General features: G+C 33.4%; 1 protein-coding gene across 1 annotated transcript in view; it reads right to left on the reverse strand.

Moving 5' to 3' along the window:
• LOC101967290 (EF-hand calcium-binding domain-containing protein 13) overlaps nt 1–17,671 on the reverse strand; it is a 125,734-nt gene that overhangs the window by 16,080 nt on the left and 91,983 nt on the right. The window contains exons 18-19 of the mRNA XM_078040988.1: nt 14,424–14,567; nt 9,557–9,628 (exon numbers count right to left, since the gene is read on the reverse strand). Of these exons, the coding sequence (XP_077897114.1) occupies nt 9,557–9,628; nt 14,424–14,567 (216 nt within the window). The remainder of the gene's footprint in view (nt 1–9,556; nt 9,629–14,423; nt 14,568–17,671) is intronic.

Genomic DNA, 17,671 nt, shown 5'->3' on the forward strand with positions numbered 1-17,671 from the left:
CTTGTCTTTAAGTCTATTGATGTGATGAATTACATTTATTGATTTCCATACGTTGAAACAACCTTGCATCCCTGAGATGAACCCCACTTGATAATGGTGCACTGGAGATGTAACTTTAGTTTATTTGGGATATTTTTCCTTTTTAAAAAATAATTTCTCAATGCTATAAACTTTCCTCTTAGAACTGCCATCATAGTGTCCCAGAAATTTTGGTACTTTGTATCACTATTCTTGTTTGATTCTAGGATTTTTAAAAAATTTTTCCTTTCATTTTTTTTATCTACTCATTGTTCAAAACTGTATTGTTCTGTCTCCATAAGCTTTTGTAGTGGCTATAAAGTTACTTTGATTTTAGTTGATTTCTACTTTCATTCTATTATGATCTAAAATGGATTATATCTTTTTTGTATTTGATAAGACTTGCTCTATGACCTAAAATTGGTCAGTTTTGGAGAAGGTTCCATGTGGATCTGAGAAGAAAATTAAAAAGGCCATTTTTGTATGAATTATTTTATAATTCTGTTTAGGACCATTTGATTTATAGTAGTTTTTAGTTCTGAAGTGTTTTGATTTATAGTAGTGTTTAGTTCTTCTGTGTGTCTGCATGACTCATCTATTTGTAAGACAAATGTGTTCAAATCACCTAGTATTGGATTGGGGTCTCTCAAAGTATTTATGTCAAAAAGTATTTGTTTTATGCAATTAGGTGCACCAATATTGGGAATATAAATATTTACTATCAATACATCTTCTTTTTGGATTGTTCCCTTAAGCAGTATAAAGTGACCTTCTTTGCTCTTAAGATTAATTTTGTCTTGAAGTCTGCTTTGTCACCTACAGAGTAGCTATTCCCATTTGTATTCAGGCTCCATTTGCATGGAATATTGTTTTCCATCCTTTCATTTTCAGCCTGTGGCTGTCTTTGCTTCTAAGATGGGTCTCTTGCAGACAACACATATTTGGGTCTTTTTTTAAATGTATTCTTCCAGTCTGTCTTTAACTGAAGATTTAAAAGCATTTATATTCAGTGTTGTTATAGACAGATACTTATTAATTTCTGCCATTTTGATTTATTTCTAATGTTTAATTTGGTCCTACTGCTCATTTCCTTTAGCTGTTCATCTAATGAGAATTGTCCATTCATTAGCTCTCAAGTTTGTTTCTAATTTCTTCTGTGTGTAGTATTGTCCAAGTATTCTTTACAATGCCAGCTTAGTAATCACCAATTCTTTTAGTTTCTGCTTATCTTGAAAGGTTTTTATTTCTTCTTTGATTCTGAACAATAGCTTTGTTGGATATAACAATCTTGGCTGGGAGTTGTCTTAGAACACATTGTTCCAAGTTATCCTATGTTTTTAGAATTCATGCTTAGAAATCAGAAGTAGGCCAAGAACAGTGGTATACACCTGCAATTCTAGCAAGTCAGAAAGTTGAGGCAGGAGGATCACAAGTTCAAAGTCAGCCTCAGCAACTTGGCAAGGCCCTAAGCAACTCAGCAGGACCCTGTCTCAAAATAAAATATAAAAAGTGTTGGGGATGTGGCTCAGTAATTAAGCACCCTTGGGTTCAATTTCTGGTATTAAAAAAAAATCAGAAGTAATTCTTGGCTTGATTCTAAATGTGAATTGAAGTTTTTCTATTGAGACTCTTAAAATTCGATCCTTTTCTGTATTTTAGAGATTTTAATTATGTCTATTTGGGTTCAATATGCATCCTGTATTTGGATTTCCATCTCATTACCAAAGTTTGGAAATTTTTCTCCTATTATTTAACTTAAAAGGCTATTAAAATTATTAGCCTGTATCTCAGTTCTCTCTTTGATTCCAATGATCCTTAAGTTTGGTCTCTTAAGGTTATCCCAGAGTTCTTGTATATTCTGACCATTTGTTTTCTTTACTGCTGATCATTGTTCAAATTAATATACCCTGTCTTTAATGCCTGAAGTTTTGTTTTCTACAATCCCAATCAATTGATAAGACTTCCAACTGATTTTTTTTTTGAGAGAGAGAGAGAGAGAGAAAATTTTTATTTATTTTTTCAGTTTTTGGCAGACACAACATCCCCATTTGTATGTGGTACTGAGGGTTGAACCCAGGCTGCACGCATGCCAGGCAAGCATGCTACCGCCTGAACCACACCCCCAGCCCCTGAATTTTAATTTTATTTGTTGTGTCTTTTATTTCCAAGATTTCTGTTTGGTTCCTTTTGATCATTTATTTAAATGTTCTTTCACATACTGTATTTTCTCTCTTAGTTCATTTCTTTGATCTTCTTGTAGTTCATTAACCATTTGGTAATAAATTTTCATAATATTTCTTGAATTTGACCCCATCAATATCTGTGGATTCAGTTATTGAGGGAACATAAATTTTTGGATATTTCGTTGTCTATTTTCCTCATGTTTCCAGAGGACCCAGAAATGTCAATCTGTTGAAATGGATTCCTCTTCCTCTTGTGTCTTTGGTGAGTAGTTATCTCTATAATACATCCTGTATTGGAGCTTCAACACATTTGATCAGTATAATCAGAGTGTTAATATTAACCCCTAATGCCTCCTTGAGAGAGTAGTATCAACTTATACTACAAATGTAATTACTAATGATCTCTACAACTATATTAACAAGGAAGAAATATGATGAGGGATAATAAAGAATAGTCTGAAAAGATTAATCACTAATGATTGCATACTCAGTTGAATTTAAAGATGGGGTAAAAATAGGAAAAAAGGAAAAGAAGAAAGAAAAAGGGCAGGGGAGGGAAGAGTGGCATATATTAAAATGGGAAAGAGTAAAATGAATGCAGAAGAGGGCATTGAAGTAAAGATGAAAAAGAAAAAATGTGGATAGAAAACATTAGGTATTAGTTAATATCAATCAGTTAATATAATAATTATCAATAGAGGTTCTGATTTTTTATGAACACAGTAGACTACAACACTTCCTTCAAGTAGTGCATTTTCTGGAGTATTCTAACAAATTTATTTTGTATCAAGCTCTTCCTGTATAGAACTCCAGTACCTAAGGACTTTTCAGAGGACATCAAAACTATTAAAAACTTTCTTGTATTTTCCACATTCTCATTCTTTTGAATTTGTGAAAAATCTTACATGTGGGTCACCTGAAGGTTTTTGTACATCTCTTCTATTCCATGTTTTCCTCTATACTATGTTCATTTATATGTATACTGAACAAAGATGACATGACTGAAGGCATTCCCACAGGCTTTACATTAATATGAGTTCTCTCCACTGTTCATGTTTGACAGAAAGTTCATGTGCTTATTAAGTCTTACCACGTTCTTTAGTCAGAGTTACTTTCCAATTCTTTCATCTATGAGAACATTGCTGGATTAAATGAAGGCTTTCCTACTTTTCTCATATACATGGGATTTCTTCCACATTTTTTTCATGTGTGTTAATATCAATGGAAGAACAAAAGGCTTTTTCACATTGCTTACATACATAGGGTTTCTCTCCAGTGTGTTCTTTGATGTCTGAGAACATGACTGCATCAACTGAATGCTTTTCCACACTCCTTGTATACATAGGGTTTACCTCCAGTGTGAGTTCCTTCATGATCCTGAAGGGAAAATGAAGAGCTAAAGGCTTTCCTTCATTGCACATATACATTGGGTTTATTCTGGCATGAATACTTCCATGTTTTAAAAACTAGAATAACTAAAGGCTTTCTCACACTATTTACATATATAGGATTTCATTCCAGTATGAGTTGGTCTCAAAAGGAACTGTATTTATAACCAAAATCTTTCCCACACTGCTTACATATATAGAATTTCTCTAGTGTGACTTCTTTCATGTAATTTAAAAGAATAAAAACAACTAAATGTTTTTTCCACGTTGTTCACATACATAGGGTTTCTCCTAGTGTGTGTTATTTTATGTCTGTGACAGGAACTAGAATCACTGAAGGCTTTCCTACAATTCTTACATATATAGGGTTTCTCTCCAGCGTAAGTTCTTTTATGTCCAACTGGTTTCACTGAACGTTTTTCACACTTCTACATACATAGGGCTTCTCTCCAGCATGAGTTCTTCCATGATTTTGAAAGGAACTGTAAATACTAAGGGCTTTCTCACATTACTTTCATACTAGGTTTTTCTCTTCAGCATGAATTCTTTCAAGTAATTTAAGAAAACTGAAACAACTGAATGCTTTGTCACTTGGTTCACAAATAGGAGATCTCTCCAGGGTGAGTTCTTTTATGACTGCAAAAGGAACTAGAGTCACTTAAGGCTTTCCCACAATCCATACATATAAAAGGTTTTCTTCATTGTGAGTTATTCCACATTTTCTAAGGGAACAAGGAAAACAAAAAGCTTTCCCACTTTCCTTACATATGTAAGGTTTTTGTCTGCTGTTGAGTTTCTTCATGTCTTCACAAATGACTCAAGGACTCAAGGTTTTGTTCACATTGCTTATATATATAGGGTTTCTTTCCACTACGAGTTTGTTTATATCTTCTCAAGTTTCTGAAACAACTGAAAGCTTTCCCACACTCCTTGCTTCCATAAGGTTTTCTGCCACTGTGAATCCTTTCATGCTATTGAAGGGTACTATTGTCAATGAAGGCATTACCACAATGCATACATACATATGGTTTCTGTCAAGTATGAGTCCCTTCATGTATTTGAAAGGAATTGTGATGAGTTAAGACTGGCCCACATTGCTTATATTCATGGTGTTTCCCTCCAGTGTGAGTCCTGCCATGCTTCTGTATAACTAATAGCTTTTCCATATTCTTGACATTTATACTGGTTCTTTCCATGTTCCTGAATTTCATATGGTTTGTGTCCAGTGTAAGGTCTGAGGAGCATGTTTAGTGATGAATAACCAATGAGGATTTCTCCACATACACAGCTTTCACTGAGTTTTGCTACAGGAAGAGTTATACTATTCACAATATGATCTAGAGTTTAGCTGAAGATTTCTCCATGTTCACTGTCTTCTTTATTAAGTTCAGTCTCCCTAAAATTTGTCTTTCTTAAATTTCTCCTAGTATTTTTAAACATATCTTCATTGGTCTGGTTTTTTGGTTGTTGTTTTTTCCCATAAAGTTTAGACTCCTGTATAACATCTGTGTAGAGCTTCTTCTGAGAAGTTTCCAGCAAAGCCCACCTTCCCAGGATAAAGTTCACAGCCATATCCTAAAGATCACCAATTCCTGCAACCCCAGTGACTTGTGAGGCTGAGGTAGAAGGATTGCAAATTCCAGACTAACCTGATTGACTTAATGAAACCCATTTCCCAATTTCTGGTGTCTCCTGGTTTTTTTCACAGTCCCTGAAGTCAATAGAGATAACAAAGCCAAAGAAGAAAACAACCTCAGGTGCAGAAATTGTCCCAAATATCTCAGATGATTTCTTCCTGAAGTTTTTGCAAAGAGTCTTTTTTTTCCTTCTGGGTTTCAATTGTAAAAATTCCCACTGTGAGGAATTTTCTGTGATGAAAATCTTATACTATTTGCTGTCAATAGTATAAGGCTGGTCAAACTTGTTAGGTGACTCTGTATGCTGCATTTGGTCCCTTTCCTGCCTGCCCATTTCTGCTGGAATGGAGGATAAGGATGAGCAGGTTCATTCAAAATGGCTTTGTTGTTGTGTCCATTGGTGGGAATATAAATCTAACAGGTCTTCTAAGGAGTTTCTTCACCTGTTCCATCTGTAGACTGTTCTGGGTTGAACAGCACCCTCTTTCTGAGAGTCACTCTTTGTGTGCTGGAGAAAGATATATGGAAGTTTCACTCCACCTTCCAGTCACTTCTGGGCTCAAGGAAGGTGGGAGTTTCTTCCTGACCAGTTCCTCCCCTCCCTTGTCAACCCCACTCCTTATCTCAGAGATCAGACTCTGATTTCAAATGGAAGTGCCCTTTTTTCTTCTTCACTGCTCAGACTGATAGGGCCTCTGTGAGTTTCTCCTCAGACTGAGTCCCAATCACTATTCTATGTCCTGATTGACTCTCAGTAATGAGAATCCACCAAATCAAATGCTATTTTAATTCACTCTCAAGGAACTTGCTGTGACACTGTGGGTTCCTCTGATTCACCATTTTGATCTCCTCATATATATTTTTTCTTATTTTCCCATCTTCCTCACAAAAGATAGTATATGGTAAACACATGCACGCACATGTGTGCACACATACATTTGTTTTGCTTTTTCCTCTTATTCTGGAAAGTTTTCCATGTCAGTTCACAGTTTTCTAATTCTTTTATTATAGTTCAATAATGCTCTAGAAACTATATAGAAACTTGTATATAGAAACTTTATTTAATTCATTTCTAATATTTATACATTGTTTTCAATTATTTTATAATTTCAAATAATGTTGTGATGAATAACCTTATTTTCATCTTCCATGCAAATCTCCTTCTCCCTCTTTTTCCCTCCCACCTCTCTTCCCTATTTAGTGGTAGTCTTCGTCTCATGCTCTTCCTCCCTATCCCATTTGCACGGAAGATGAAAGGAGAACCTCATTGTTACACAGAATACATATATGATGTTGTGGTGAGAAAAAGAAAAAAAAAGTGTGTCACATTAGATTGAATAAAGAGAAAGGATGGGAGAGGAGGGGAGGAGTAGGGGGGATAGGAAGGGAAGCAGAATAGAATAGACAATATGATTGATGTATGTACATTCCATGTATGTATTATATGTCAAAATATATTCTACTGTCATGTATGACTAACGAAAAATAAAAATAAATCATATGGTAAAAAATAACCTTATTTTCATATTTCTGGGGCACATCTTCAGCATAAGTTTGTATAAGTGACATTGTTTTGCTGCACCAAAGAGTAAATCCATATATAGTTTTTTTTTGTAAGACATTGCCAAATTTCCAAGAATGGAAGTATTTTACAGATCCTAATATATACATATACATGTCTTTTCTCCTACAACCTAACGAAGAGAATACATTGTCAAGTTTTAAAATTTTTTGCCAATCTAAGTTTTAATCTATATATTTTCTTATTATAAGTAAAATTGAACATGTTTGAATATGTTATGGGATTTTACATAATTTTAATGAATAACATGTGCACATATTTTGTATATTTTTATATATTTCTGGTCTCATTTTTTCACTTTTTAAAAGGACCTTACAGAGTAAGAATACCATCCTATCACCTGCAATATACAGTACATTGCAAATAGTTTGTCCTATTTTGTTTTCTGACCTTCACTTTGCCTATATTATACATAGTACATGCAAATACACACACCTACACAAGTACAATATAATTTTTTTGTTTTTTAGGAGTGTTTCAGCATTTTCCTCCTACAGATTTTGCACATATTTTATGCAACAGATGAATAAAATAAAATGTGATAACACATAATGGAATACTATCCAGCTTTTAAAAAGAAGAAAATACTGCCATTTGTAATAACATGGATGAAACTAGAGGATGTTATGCTTAGGGAAATAAATCAGACACGGAAAGACAAGTACTATGATATCACTTGGATGAAATCTAAAAATGTTAAAATCATGGAAGCTGAAAATAGAATGGTGGTGTTCAGGGGAATTCAATAGGAATATGTTGATCAAAGTCCATTCTAGTAGGTTAGTCTTTTTTTATAATGGTTCTTTTTTAAAGATACAAGGACCTTTATTTAATTTATTATTTATTTATTTATATGTGGTGCTAAGAATTGAACCCAGTGCCCTCACACATGCTAGGCAAGGGCTCTACCACTGAGCCACAACCTTAGCTCCAAGTTTTAAAAATTATTTTCTAACCATTTATATTTCTAATCAGCTCAGAAGTCAAATATGAATATTGAATAATCTCAGATAATACATAATCTAGTAATTTTCTAGCATTATCAAGTAAAACTACCTACAATTTTAAATTTGGTTAAGTTTAGCAATATTTGCCTTATAATTCAAATAAAAGCTATATATAATCTAATCTTGTATTGTTTTACCTTCATATTATTTCTTATTTACCTGTGCTTTAATTATTTAATTTATGTATTGGTTTTTTCTTTATTAGTGCATATTAATTATACAGAATAATGGGTTTCATGGCAGCATATTCATACAAGCATATAACATATTTTGATCATTTCCACCCTCTCCCTAGTCTCCTTCCTCTTTTCTCCCTTTACTTTCTTTTTAAAATTTTTTAATGTTTTTAGTTGTAGATGGACACAATATATTTATTTTCTTTATTTATATTTATGCGGTACTACAGATCAAACCAAGTGCCTCACACATACTAGGCAAGTGCTCTACCACTGAGCCTCAATTCCAGCCCCTCCCTTTACTTTCATGTCATTCTTTTTCTCTCTAGATTCCACATGTGAGAGTAAACATGCAAAATGTCTTTATGAGTCTGGATTACTTTAATATGATGTTCTCCACTTTCATCTATTTTTTCTGCAAGTGACATGATGTTATTATTGTTTTCTTTATCCATTCTTCTGTTGACAGGCACCTAGACATATTCTATAACTTGAATTGTGCTGTGATAACATAAATTTGTAGGTATCTATAGAGTATGTTCACTTTAATTCCTTTAGATATTATTCCTGAGGAGTGGTATAGCTGGATCATACAGTAGTTTCATTTTTATACATTGAGGGACCTCCATTCTGATTTCCATAGTGGCTGTACTAATTTAAATTCCCACCAACATTGTACAGGGTTCCTTTTTCCCCATATCCTTGCCAATGCTTATTTTTATTCTTGATGATTGCCATTCTGACTAGGGTGAGATGGAATCTCAATCTGCATTTTCCTGATTGCTAAAGATTTGAATAGTTTTTCATATAATTATTGGCCATTTTGCTACTTCTTTTGAGAAGCATCTGTTTAGTTCCTTTGCCCATTTATTGATTGGGCTATTGGGGTTTTCTGGTGTTAAGTGTTTTGAGTTCTTAATATATTCTGGGTATTAATCTTCTGTCAGAAGAGTAGCTGGAAATTATTTTCTCCCATTCTATAGGCTATCTCTTAACTGTTTCATAAAAATTTCCTTTGCAAAGTTTTTAAATTTGATGAAATTCCATTTATCAATCCTTGCTGTTATTTTCTGAGCTATAGAAGTCTTTCTCAGAAAGCCATTGCCTATGCTAATATCTTAAAATATTTTCCTTCTTTTCTTCGAGCAGTTTCAAAGCTTCAGACCTTATATTTAGGCCTTGGATTCATTTTGAAATGTTTTTTGTATAGGGTGAGGGATAGGGATATAGTTTCAATCTTTTACATATCTATAGTTGGATCTCAAGCTTTCCCAGAATTTAATTAAAGAATCTGACTTTTCTCCAACATGTGTGTTTAGTACCTTTGTTGAGAATAAGGTGTCTGTAGCTGTGTGGGTTATTTCTGTGTCCTCTATTCTATTCCACTGGTCTGTGTTGTCAGTTTCTTTGCCAGTACTATGATGTTTTTGTTATTAATATATTTTTAAAATCATGAATTGAGATACCACCAATATTGCTCTTTTTGTTCAGCCTATTATTTTAACATGTAAACCCCACTTATCTTTCCAGATATGGACATTAAATAAATATTATATAAAACTCACCTGTAGCTTTTGGAATTGTTAATGTATCAGAGAGCTTGCTCATAAATTCTTGAACAGTAACTTTGCCATATTCTGTAATGTAAAGCAAGATTTAGCTGAATGAAATAATTAGTTTTGGAATTTATTAATATAGCTGAAGCTAACAGTCAAATTATAACAAAGGCTAAACGCTTAAGAGTCAGCCTGGACTGTTTCTCCTCTCTTACCTCCTACATGCACAGGATTATCAATTTTTGTTTGTTAACTAATATCTATACTATTAAAATCGCATCTTTTAAAAACCCATGCGACCAGTTTTATCCTTTTCCATTTATTTTCCACAATTTGTTAAAGGAGGTCTTTCTCTTAAGAAGAAAAGAAAAAAAGAAATATGATTACTCACATAATTAAAACACTCCAGCAGCTTCTACTTGCCTATAAAACTACAGGATATAAATAACACTTCAGGGGGGTACAGGGAGGCTATAGACCAATATTGTTTATAAACATGTTAAAAGTTGAAATATTGAAAATTGGATTCAGCAATACAACAAGACAAAAAAAATTAAGATGTCCATAGGACATGCATTCTCACTGAGGGTGGTATCATCCTCAAGAGACAAAACTGGTTCTTAGAGCAAGAGAAAAAAATCTTAGATATTACAATGGTTTACAGCCACAGTGCATAAGTGGGTATGTTTCATTCTTGCATTGCTTTTTTAAGGCTTATGTTCCATTCCATAGTCAAGTTGTCTATCTCTACATGAATAATATGCTGTCTTAATTATTATTAGCCTCTCATAAATCCTAACATCTGAGGATATCTACCAAATGCAGTCTCAACTCTCTCCTTTTCTTCAGAAATATTCTGACTATTCTTAACCTTCTGCCACCTAATTAAGTTATAAAAATATTCAAAAAATTTTATCAAATTTAGATTATATTTGCTTTGAAACTTTGTATAACTTTTGGGCAGATTAAAATAAATTTAATATGTAGCCAGATGCAATGGTACATGCCTGTAGTGCTAGCACTTGGGAAGCTGAAGCAGAAGGATCACTGGAGCCTATAAGTGTGAGACCAGCCTGGGCAACATGGCAAAACCCCATTTCAAACAGAAAAAAGAAATCTATTTGATAGTAAATTTCCCTATTCATGAACATGCTGTATCTTCATTCTTAAATTTCTCTCAGCAATTTACCATGATTATATATTTTTTTATTCATGGATATATATATTATCCAGGAAACTGGAAATGATGTGGGTATCATTTCCACAGGAATGTTTATGTACATATGTGTGCATCTATGTAACTATCACCCAAATCATTTCCTCTAGGAAGGTCTCTCTCTCTCTCTCTCTCTCTCTCTCTCTCTCTCTCTCTCTCTCTCTCTCTCTCCTTTTTTTTAATTTTTAATTTTTTGTATTTTATTTTGTTTTGTTTTGTTTGTAGGAATGCTGGGCATCAAGCCCAGGGCCTTTGTGCATGCTAGGCAAGTGTACTACCACTGAGACACAATCCCAGCCCTGCCCTTTCTTACTCAGTATTCCATTCTCAAAAAGTAACCAACATCCAGATGTCTATCACTATTGGTCTAGTCTACCTGTATTGACTTTCATATGAATGAAATTATACTATATGTTCTTTTTGAGTCTGACTTTTTCACTCAACTTTCTAACACTATAATACAACATAATCTTCTGATTGCAGTATTTCATTCTTTATCAGTTATATATTTATTTCATTATATGATTAATAGAACTTATTCATTCTACTTTCTATGAATATTCAAGTTGTTCTGGTTTTTTAACTATTTTGAATGACTATTATGAACATTCCTTTGTATGTATCAAATCATACACATAATAATTACATCTTTAACTGCATGTAAATCAGACCTTAATTTTAAAAATCAAAAATAAAGCATAAATTGATAGAACAATAAGGAGAAACACAAAGAATACATAGAAGATTTAATAAACATCTGCATTTTATGGAATTGTTATATAATAACTCATTAGGGAAAGAGGTAATTTTGTGGTTTTTTTTAATCTTATTTTTAATTGGCACATGATTATATATATTTATGGGATATAGTATGATTTTTTATATATGCATACATTAATGATAAACAAATTAGAATATTTAATATATTATCACCTCATACATTTATCATTTCTTTGTGACAAAAACATTCAAAAATCTTCTTTTCTAGCTTTTTTGAAATATTTAAAATATTGCTAACCATAGTCATCTTACTATGCAAAGGAATACCAGTATTTATTCCTCCTGTCTATCCACTACTTCATATGCATTGATCAGTCTCTCCTAACCACCCTCTCCCCCCTACCTTTCCCAACCTCTCCTACTTTTTTCTTCCATTAGATGAGTTTCTTTAGATCTTCTTTAGATATGAATGAGATTATGTGGTGTTATTGTCTTTCTGTGGCTAGCTTGTGGATGATAGGCTATTTGAATCAATTTTCTTATTGAAGGCAACTTAAATAAAACTGGCCAAAATATTTTTTTAAATATATGATTTATAGCATCAAAAAACTAACAAGGAAAGAAGCAAAACAGATGAGCCCATTTGGGAGTACTCTTTCCTGGAGCACCTACCAAAAGCATAAGATGCTGTTGGGAATGTAGGAGTATGTGCAACACTTATGAAAAACTTACAGGGCTCCAGGAACAAGGATTAGAATCCATAATCCACAGAGAGGAGAGAGCTATGGTAAATGTGTCTCACTTGGGACTGGAGTAAGAATAACTAAAATTAAATAGGCCTTTCAAAGACTACAATTCTCCTGTGAATTATCCCAGTCTCTGAAATTGAATACAGAAAGTCAGGTACCTAGAAGAAATCCAGATATTGTGGGGAGGGGTTTGAATCAGACTTCTAAACAGATATTATATTTACCACGTTCAAAGAGAAAAAGATAAGAATGAAAATTAAACAGAAAACTAAAAAATCAAATAACATTATAAATCTGAAAAATATATTAATCACAATTAAATATTCAAGAAATGGGTTTATTAACAAAACAGTCACAGCCAGAGAATGAGTGGCCTGAAAAAATAGTTCAGAAGAAAACACACAATGAGTATAAAGTAAAAGGATATAAGTACATAAGAAGAGTTGTGAATACAGTGAGAAAATATAATACACATGTAACTGAAGTTCAAAAAGAAGAAAAACTAGAGTGGGAAAAATATCTAAAGAAATAATGGCAGAGAACTCTCTAAAACTACATAAAATATCAAGCCACAAATTCAAGAAATCCTATAACCTCAAACATTATATAAAACTGCAAAGGAAAGAAAGAGAGAAGGAAGGAAAAGTTTTTAAAGCAGATATAGCCTAGAGATGTAGATCAATGATAGAGTGCTTGCCTAGCATGTGCAAGGCCCTGGCTTTGATCACCATAACAACAACAACAACAACAACAAAAGGTACAGTTTATCTATAAAGGAAGAACAAACAGATTGATAATTGACTTCTAAACGGAATAAATGGAACCAAGAACAAATAAAAATGATATAGTCAAAGTACTGAAAGAAAATAACTGAAAATCTAGAAGTCTATACTCTCAGAAAATAGCCTTCAACTACAAAGGTAAAATAAAGACATGATAAGCAGAAACTCAGCTATTTCTTCCTAAATTAAATATTAAATCTTCACCTATCACCTAATAAATGGTTAGATAAATGGGATGGTATCAAACTGAAAAACTTCTTCACAGCAAAAGAAACCATCAAGAATGTAAAGAGAGAGCCTACAGAATAGAAGAAAAATCTTCACCACCTTCATCCACCTCAGAACATCTCCAGGACATACAAATAACACCAAAAAATAAACCAGTCAATAAACAGGCAAAGGAACTAAACAGGCACTTCACAGAAGAATAAATACTAATGACTAACAAATATATGAAAAAATGTTTAACATCTCTAAAAACTAAAACTACACTGAAATTCCATCTCACTCCAGTCAGAATGGCAACAATGAATAATACATGGGCTGGGAATAGAGCTTAGTTAGTAAAGTGCACAAAGCCCTAGATTCAATTGATCAAGGAGGGGAAAACTATATGTCATTAATATTGAAAATTAAAATGAGAATATCATTATAGATGTGGTAGACATCAAAAAGACAGGAGAAATCAAGAACAACTTTGTTCAATACATTTGAAAATGTAAATGAATTTAACAAATTCCTATTACAAACAGTTTATAAAAATTAACAAGAAAATCCCATTCACTTAGATAATAATAATTAATATTATTAATAATCCAAAGTCATTTCACAAACTCCATAAGTCTTCACATTTAAGAAAGAAAACTAAAGGAAGAAAAAAGTCTCTTTGAGAAAATAGGAAGGAAATACTCCTCAACTCATTTTAAGAACCTAATAATGATAATATTCAGCTATACTACTTACTGAAATAATGAAATTATTTTGTACCTTTGTAAATATCTGCTGCTCTGAGCCTCCACCATATGCAACCATACCTAGTATCTTTTGATGTCACCACAATTTAGCTTCTACAGGGTTAGCACCTTTAGAAGGTGCTAAAGGGTCTAAGGCCCTGTTTTACTATATGGATGGAATTCTGATTGATCACTGCCCATGTCAGTCAGTTCACAAGATAATTTCACCTCCTAGGTATCACCATTGGTTTTCCATAAAGACAGGATGGGCCCTGACTTCTCCCTTTGTTTGGCCCCACGGAGCTCTGGGTTGGCACACCATCAGGACAACACTGCTGTCCATCAGTCATTTCATAGCAATGAGTACCCTTCATTCTTGTATGTCCCACCCCTATACCTTCCAACCCCATCAGCAGAAGATGACCCATATAAGATAGATATATTAAAACTACTAACCATGTTCAGGTATATGTCTTAACACTTCATTAAATATGGCATTAGCTGGATAAAGATCATTGTTCATCAATAACATCTTGAGATCAGAGACATCAATTAGATCATCTTGGAGAATTTGGGTAGTAGCTAAGAGTAGTTGGGTAGCTGCAAAAAAAGCAAAAACAAATTTTTCAGCAGCAGAAACTGTGTGTTACTCATTTTCACATAGTAGCCTCAGGTTGTATAAAATATAATGGAACTAATTAGTATAGTTTTAAAAACAAAATGTATCATACTAGATAACAATTACTGAAAATTTGCCAAGTGTGAGACACTGTTCTGAGCACTTTTACCTTACCTATTTGGCCTCATAATAATCCCACAATATGCATTCTTATCCCCATTTTCAGATGAAGAAACTGAGGTTAAAAACAGAATTCAAGTTAGACACATTCCAAAGCCTAAGTTCTTAACCATTGTGCCTTTCAGGTAGATATATAGGTAGTCAAATTTTATCCCTTGGGCTATTTAATATTTCATATGTAACCCTTGAAATAATCTTGTGAAGGATTATAAATTCATCTTAAATTAAATAATTTGACTTAAACTTTAATAAAGATACAAGATAGATTTCACCACAAAATGATTAACATGTAAGCATGTTATATTTTGTTCTAAGCAAATAATTGGATATTGATAGTGTTTGGGTGCAGTGGCGCATACCTGTAATCCCAGCAACTTGGGAGGCTAAGGCAGAAGGAACACAAGTTCAAGGCCAACCTGAGTAACTTGATGAGACCCTGTCCTAAAATAAAAAGGAATGGTGGTCTGGGGTTGTGGCTCAGTGGCAGAACGCTTGCCTAGCACATATGAGACACTGGGTTCGATCCTCAGGACCACATAAAAATAAATAAACAAAATAAAGATATTGCGTCCATGTATAACTAAAATATATTTTCTTAAAAAAAGGAATGCAGATGTAGCTCAATGGTAGAATGTCCTTGAATTCAGTCCCTAGTAGCAAAAAAAGAATAGATACTAATAATATGAAAAAATATTCTGTCAGCCCTTTTTTCACATAAGTAGATTCTTCCTCCAGCTCTTGTTGAAACTGGCCACAACTGAGAATAAAAATAAAATAATATATAGACTAAGTGGAAGGTATGGCTAGCTGGATGTAGGAGGACAAACTCTGCTATAATCTGCTCCAACATTAAAATCATCTTCCATTTATGGAGCAACTACTACATAAGCACTATGGTAGAGATTTACCATTTAATTCCTAGCCAAATAATCAAAGAAGATAAAGCTAAAAGAAGGTCATTTGTAAGCACTCAAAGACTTGAAAATTGTATCCCCCTGCTTGCTTTCCTTGGAACCTCATTGAGTATGTGCATCAGCAAAATGAAGGAGTACATTTTAACAAGGAAAAATAACAGATTCAGGAAACAATTTAGTACCAAAATATGGCTAAACAGAAGTCCCTGGACAAGAGCTGTAAAGCAGGCATAGAGAAGAAACAGTTCAAGTCAGAGCATCTGAAGGACTTAAGCCTCTGTTTGAGTACTTGAATATGTTAATAGGTGTGCCAGAAATGTTAGATATGGGGGGAGGGATTAAGTCTATAATAAAATATACAAGTTTTAAAACAAGGTAAGTCAGACATGGTGGTGCACTCCTGTAGTACCAGCTACTAGGAAGGCTGACAGGAAGATGGCTTTAGCTCAGGAGGTTGTATAAGTAAATTGGCAAGGTAGGAGGCAGAATATCTCTTGGCCCATCAAAAGCTTTGTTTGGAGATACATAATAATTTAAACCTTGACTATGAATTTAATTACATTTCCACACACTAGGAGTCTACAACTTTAATTACTATCTACATTAGAGGCATGGTCCCAATTCTTACAACTCCTTATGACAAAAGCATTAATATCCACATGTCCTTTTGAACATGAAGTTTCTTTTCTTTAAAAAGGGAAATAATACTATGAGAATCTGATTCTAGAGAAGTTAGGAAACAAAATGAACTCAACTATGTCATTTGAATGTAAAGGATTCCAGTGCCTTGGTATAAAAGCAGAATGTATTTCATGATCCACTACTATTTTAAAGAAGAAACAGAAAAATAGAAAATTTATGTAATTTTTCTGGGATGACACACTAATCTATGCTCTGTAACACAGTTATTTGCCCACTATGTTCTCTTCATATATTAGGGGCATAAAGTTTAATTTACAGTACTGAATTTTAGAAAAGAAAATCTGACTACTAATTTAATTTTAAAAACTATGCTATTTTACATTTTGCACAGTGGAGTTTATAACTGTTTAATTAGTACCCTGTTATGGTTTAGATATGAAGTGTTCCCCAAAAAGCTCATGTGTAAGACAATGCGAGAAAGTTTAGAGGTGAAATGATTGGATTATAAACCCCTTAATCTAGTCAATGCATTAATCCAGTTGAATGGGTTAACTGTGTGGTAACCACAGAAAGGTAGGGTACGGCTAGAGAAGGTAGGTCATTGGGAGCATGGCTTTGGGGTATATATATTTGCCCCTGGTGAGTGGAGCAGTCTGTCTCTGCTTCCCAATTATTATATCCTAAACTGCTTTCCTCCTCCACATCTTTCCATCATGATGTTCTGCCCCATCTTGGGCCCGGAGCAACAAAGTCAACCACCTATGGACCATGACCTCTGAAGTTGTGAGCCACAGATAAACTTTTCTCTCTTCTAAAATTGTTCTTGTCACGTCTTTTGGTCACAGCAGCAAAAAATGCTGACTAAAACATACCTACTACAGGGAAATGCTCTTAATTCTCACAACTACCATATGATATGGGCATTGTTATCCTTTTATTGAAGTGAAGAAACTGAGAATACAAAAACATTCATAATTTTTCCAGTGCCACACAGCCAGTCATTACCACAGTATCCTATATTATATAATAAGTTCATTTATCTACTCTGTTCTTCCGATACAAAACCTATTCAACTGTCAAAATATGAAATGTCAAAGGAATAAAATTCAACTTGTATCACTGAACTGTTAAAAAAGAAAGTTCTGTATGGTTTTTTGAGGTCAAACCATTGATGTTTGGAGAAAGAATCTAAAGTAGTAAAATGACCTATGTAAGGTCATGTAGGTGTGGTCAGTAGAAAAAATAAAATTCAGGCACCTGAAATTTGACTACACTCTTCTTTTCAAAACACAATCAATTTTTGACCTCTTTTTTAAACTTTTTTATTTTGAAACATACATGATGAAAAA

Source organism: Ictidomys tridecemlineatus, chromosome 3, assembly GCF_052094955.1.
Source record: "Ictidomys tridecemlineatus isolate mIctTri1 chromosome 3, mIctTri1.hap1, whole genome shotgun sequence".
NCBI classification, from domain to species: domain Eukaryota; kingdom Metazoa; phylum Chordata; class Mammalia; order Rodentia; family Sciuridae; genus Ictidomys; species Ictidomys tridecemlineatus.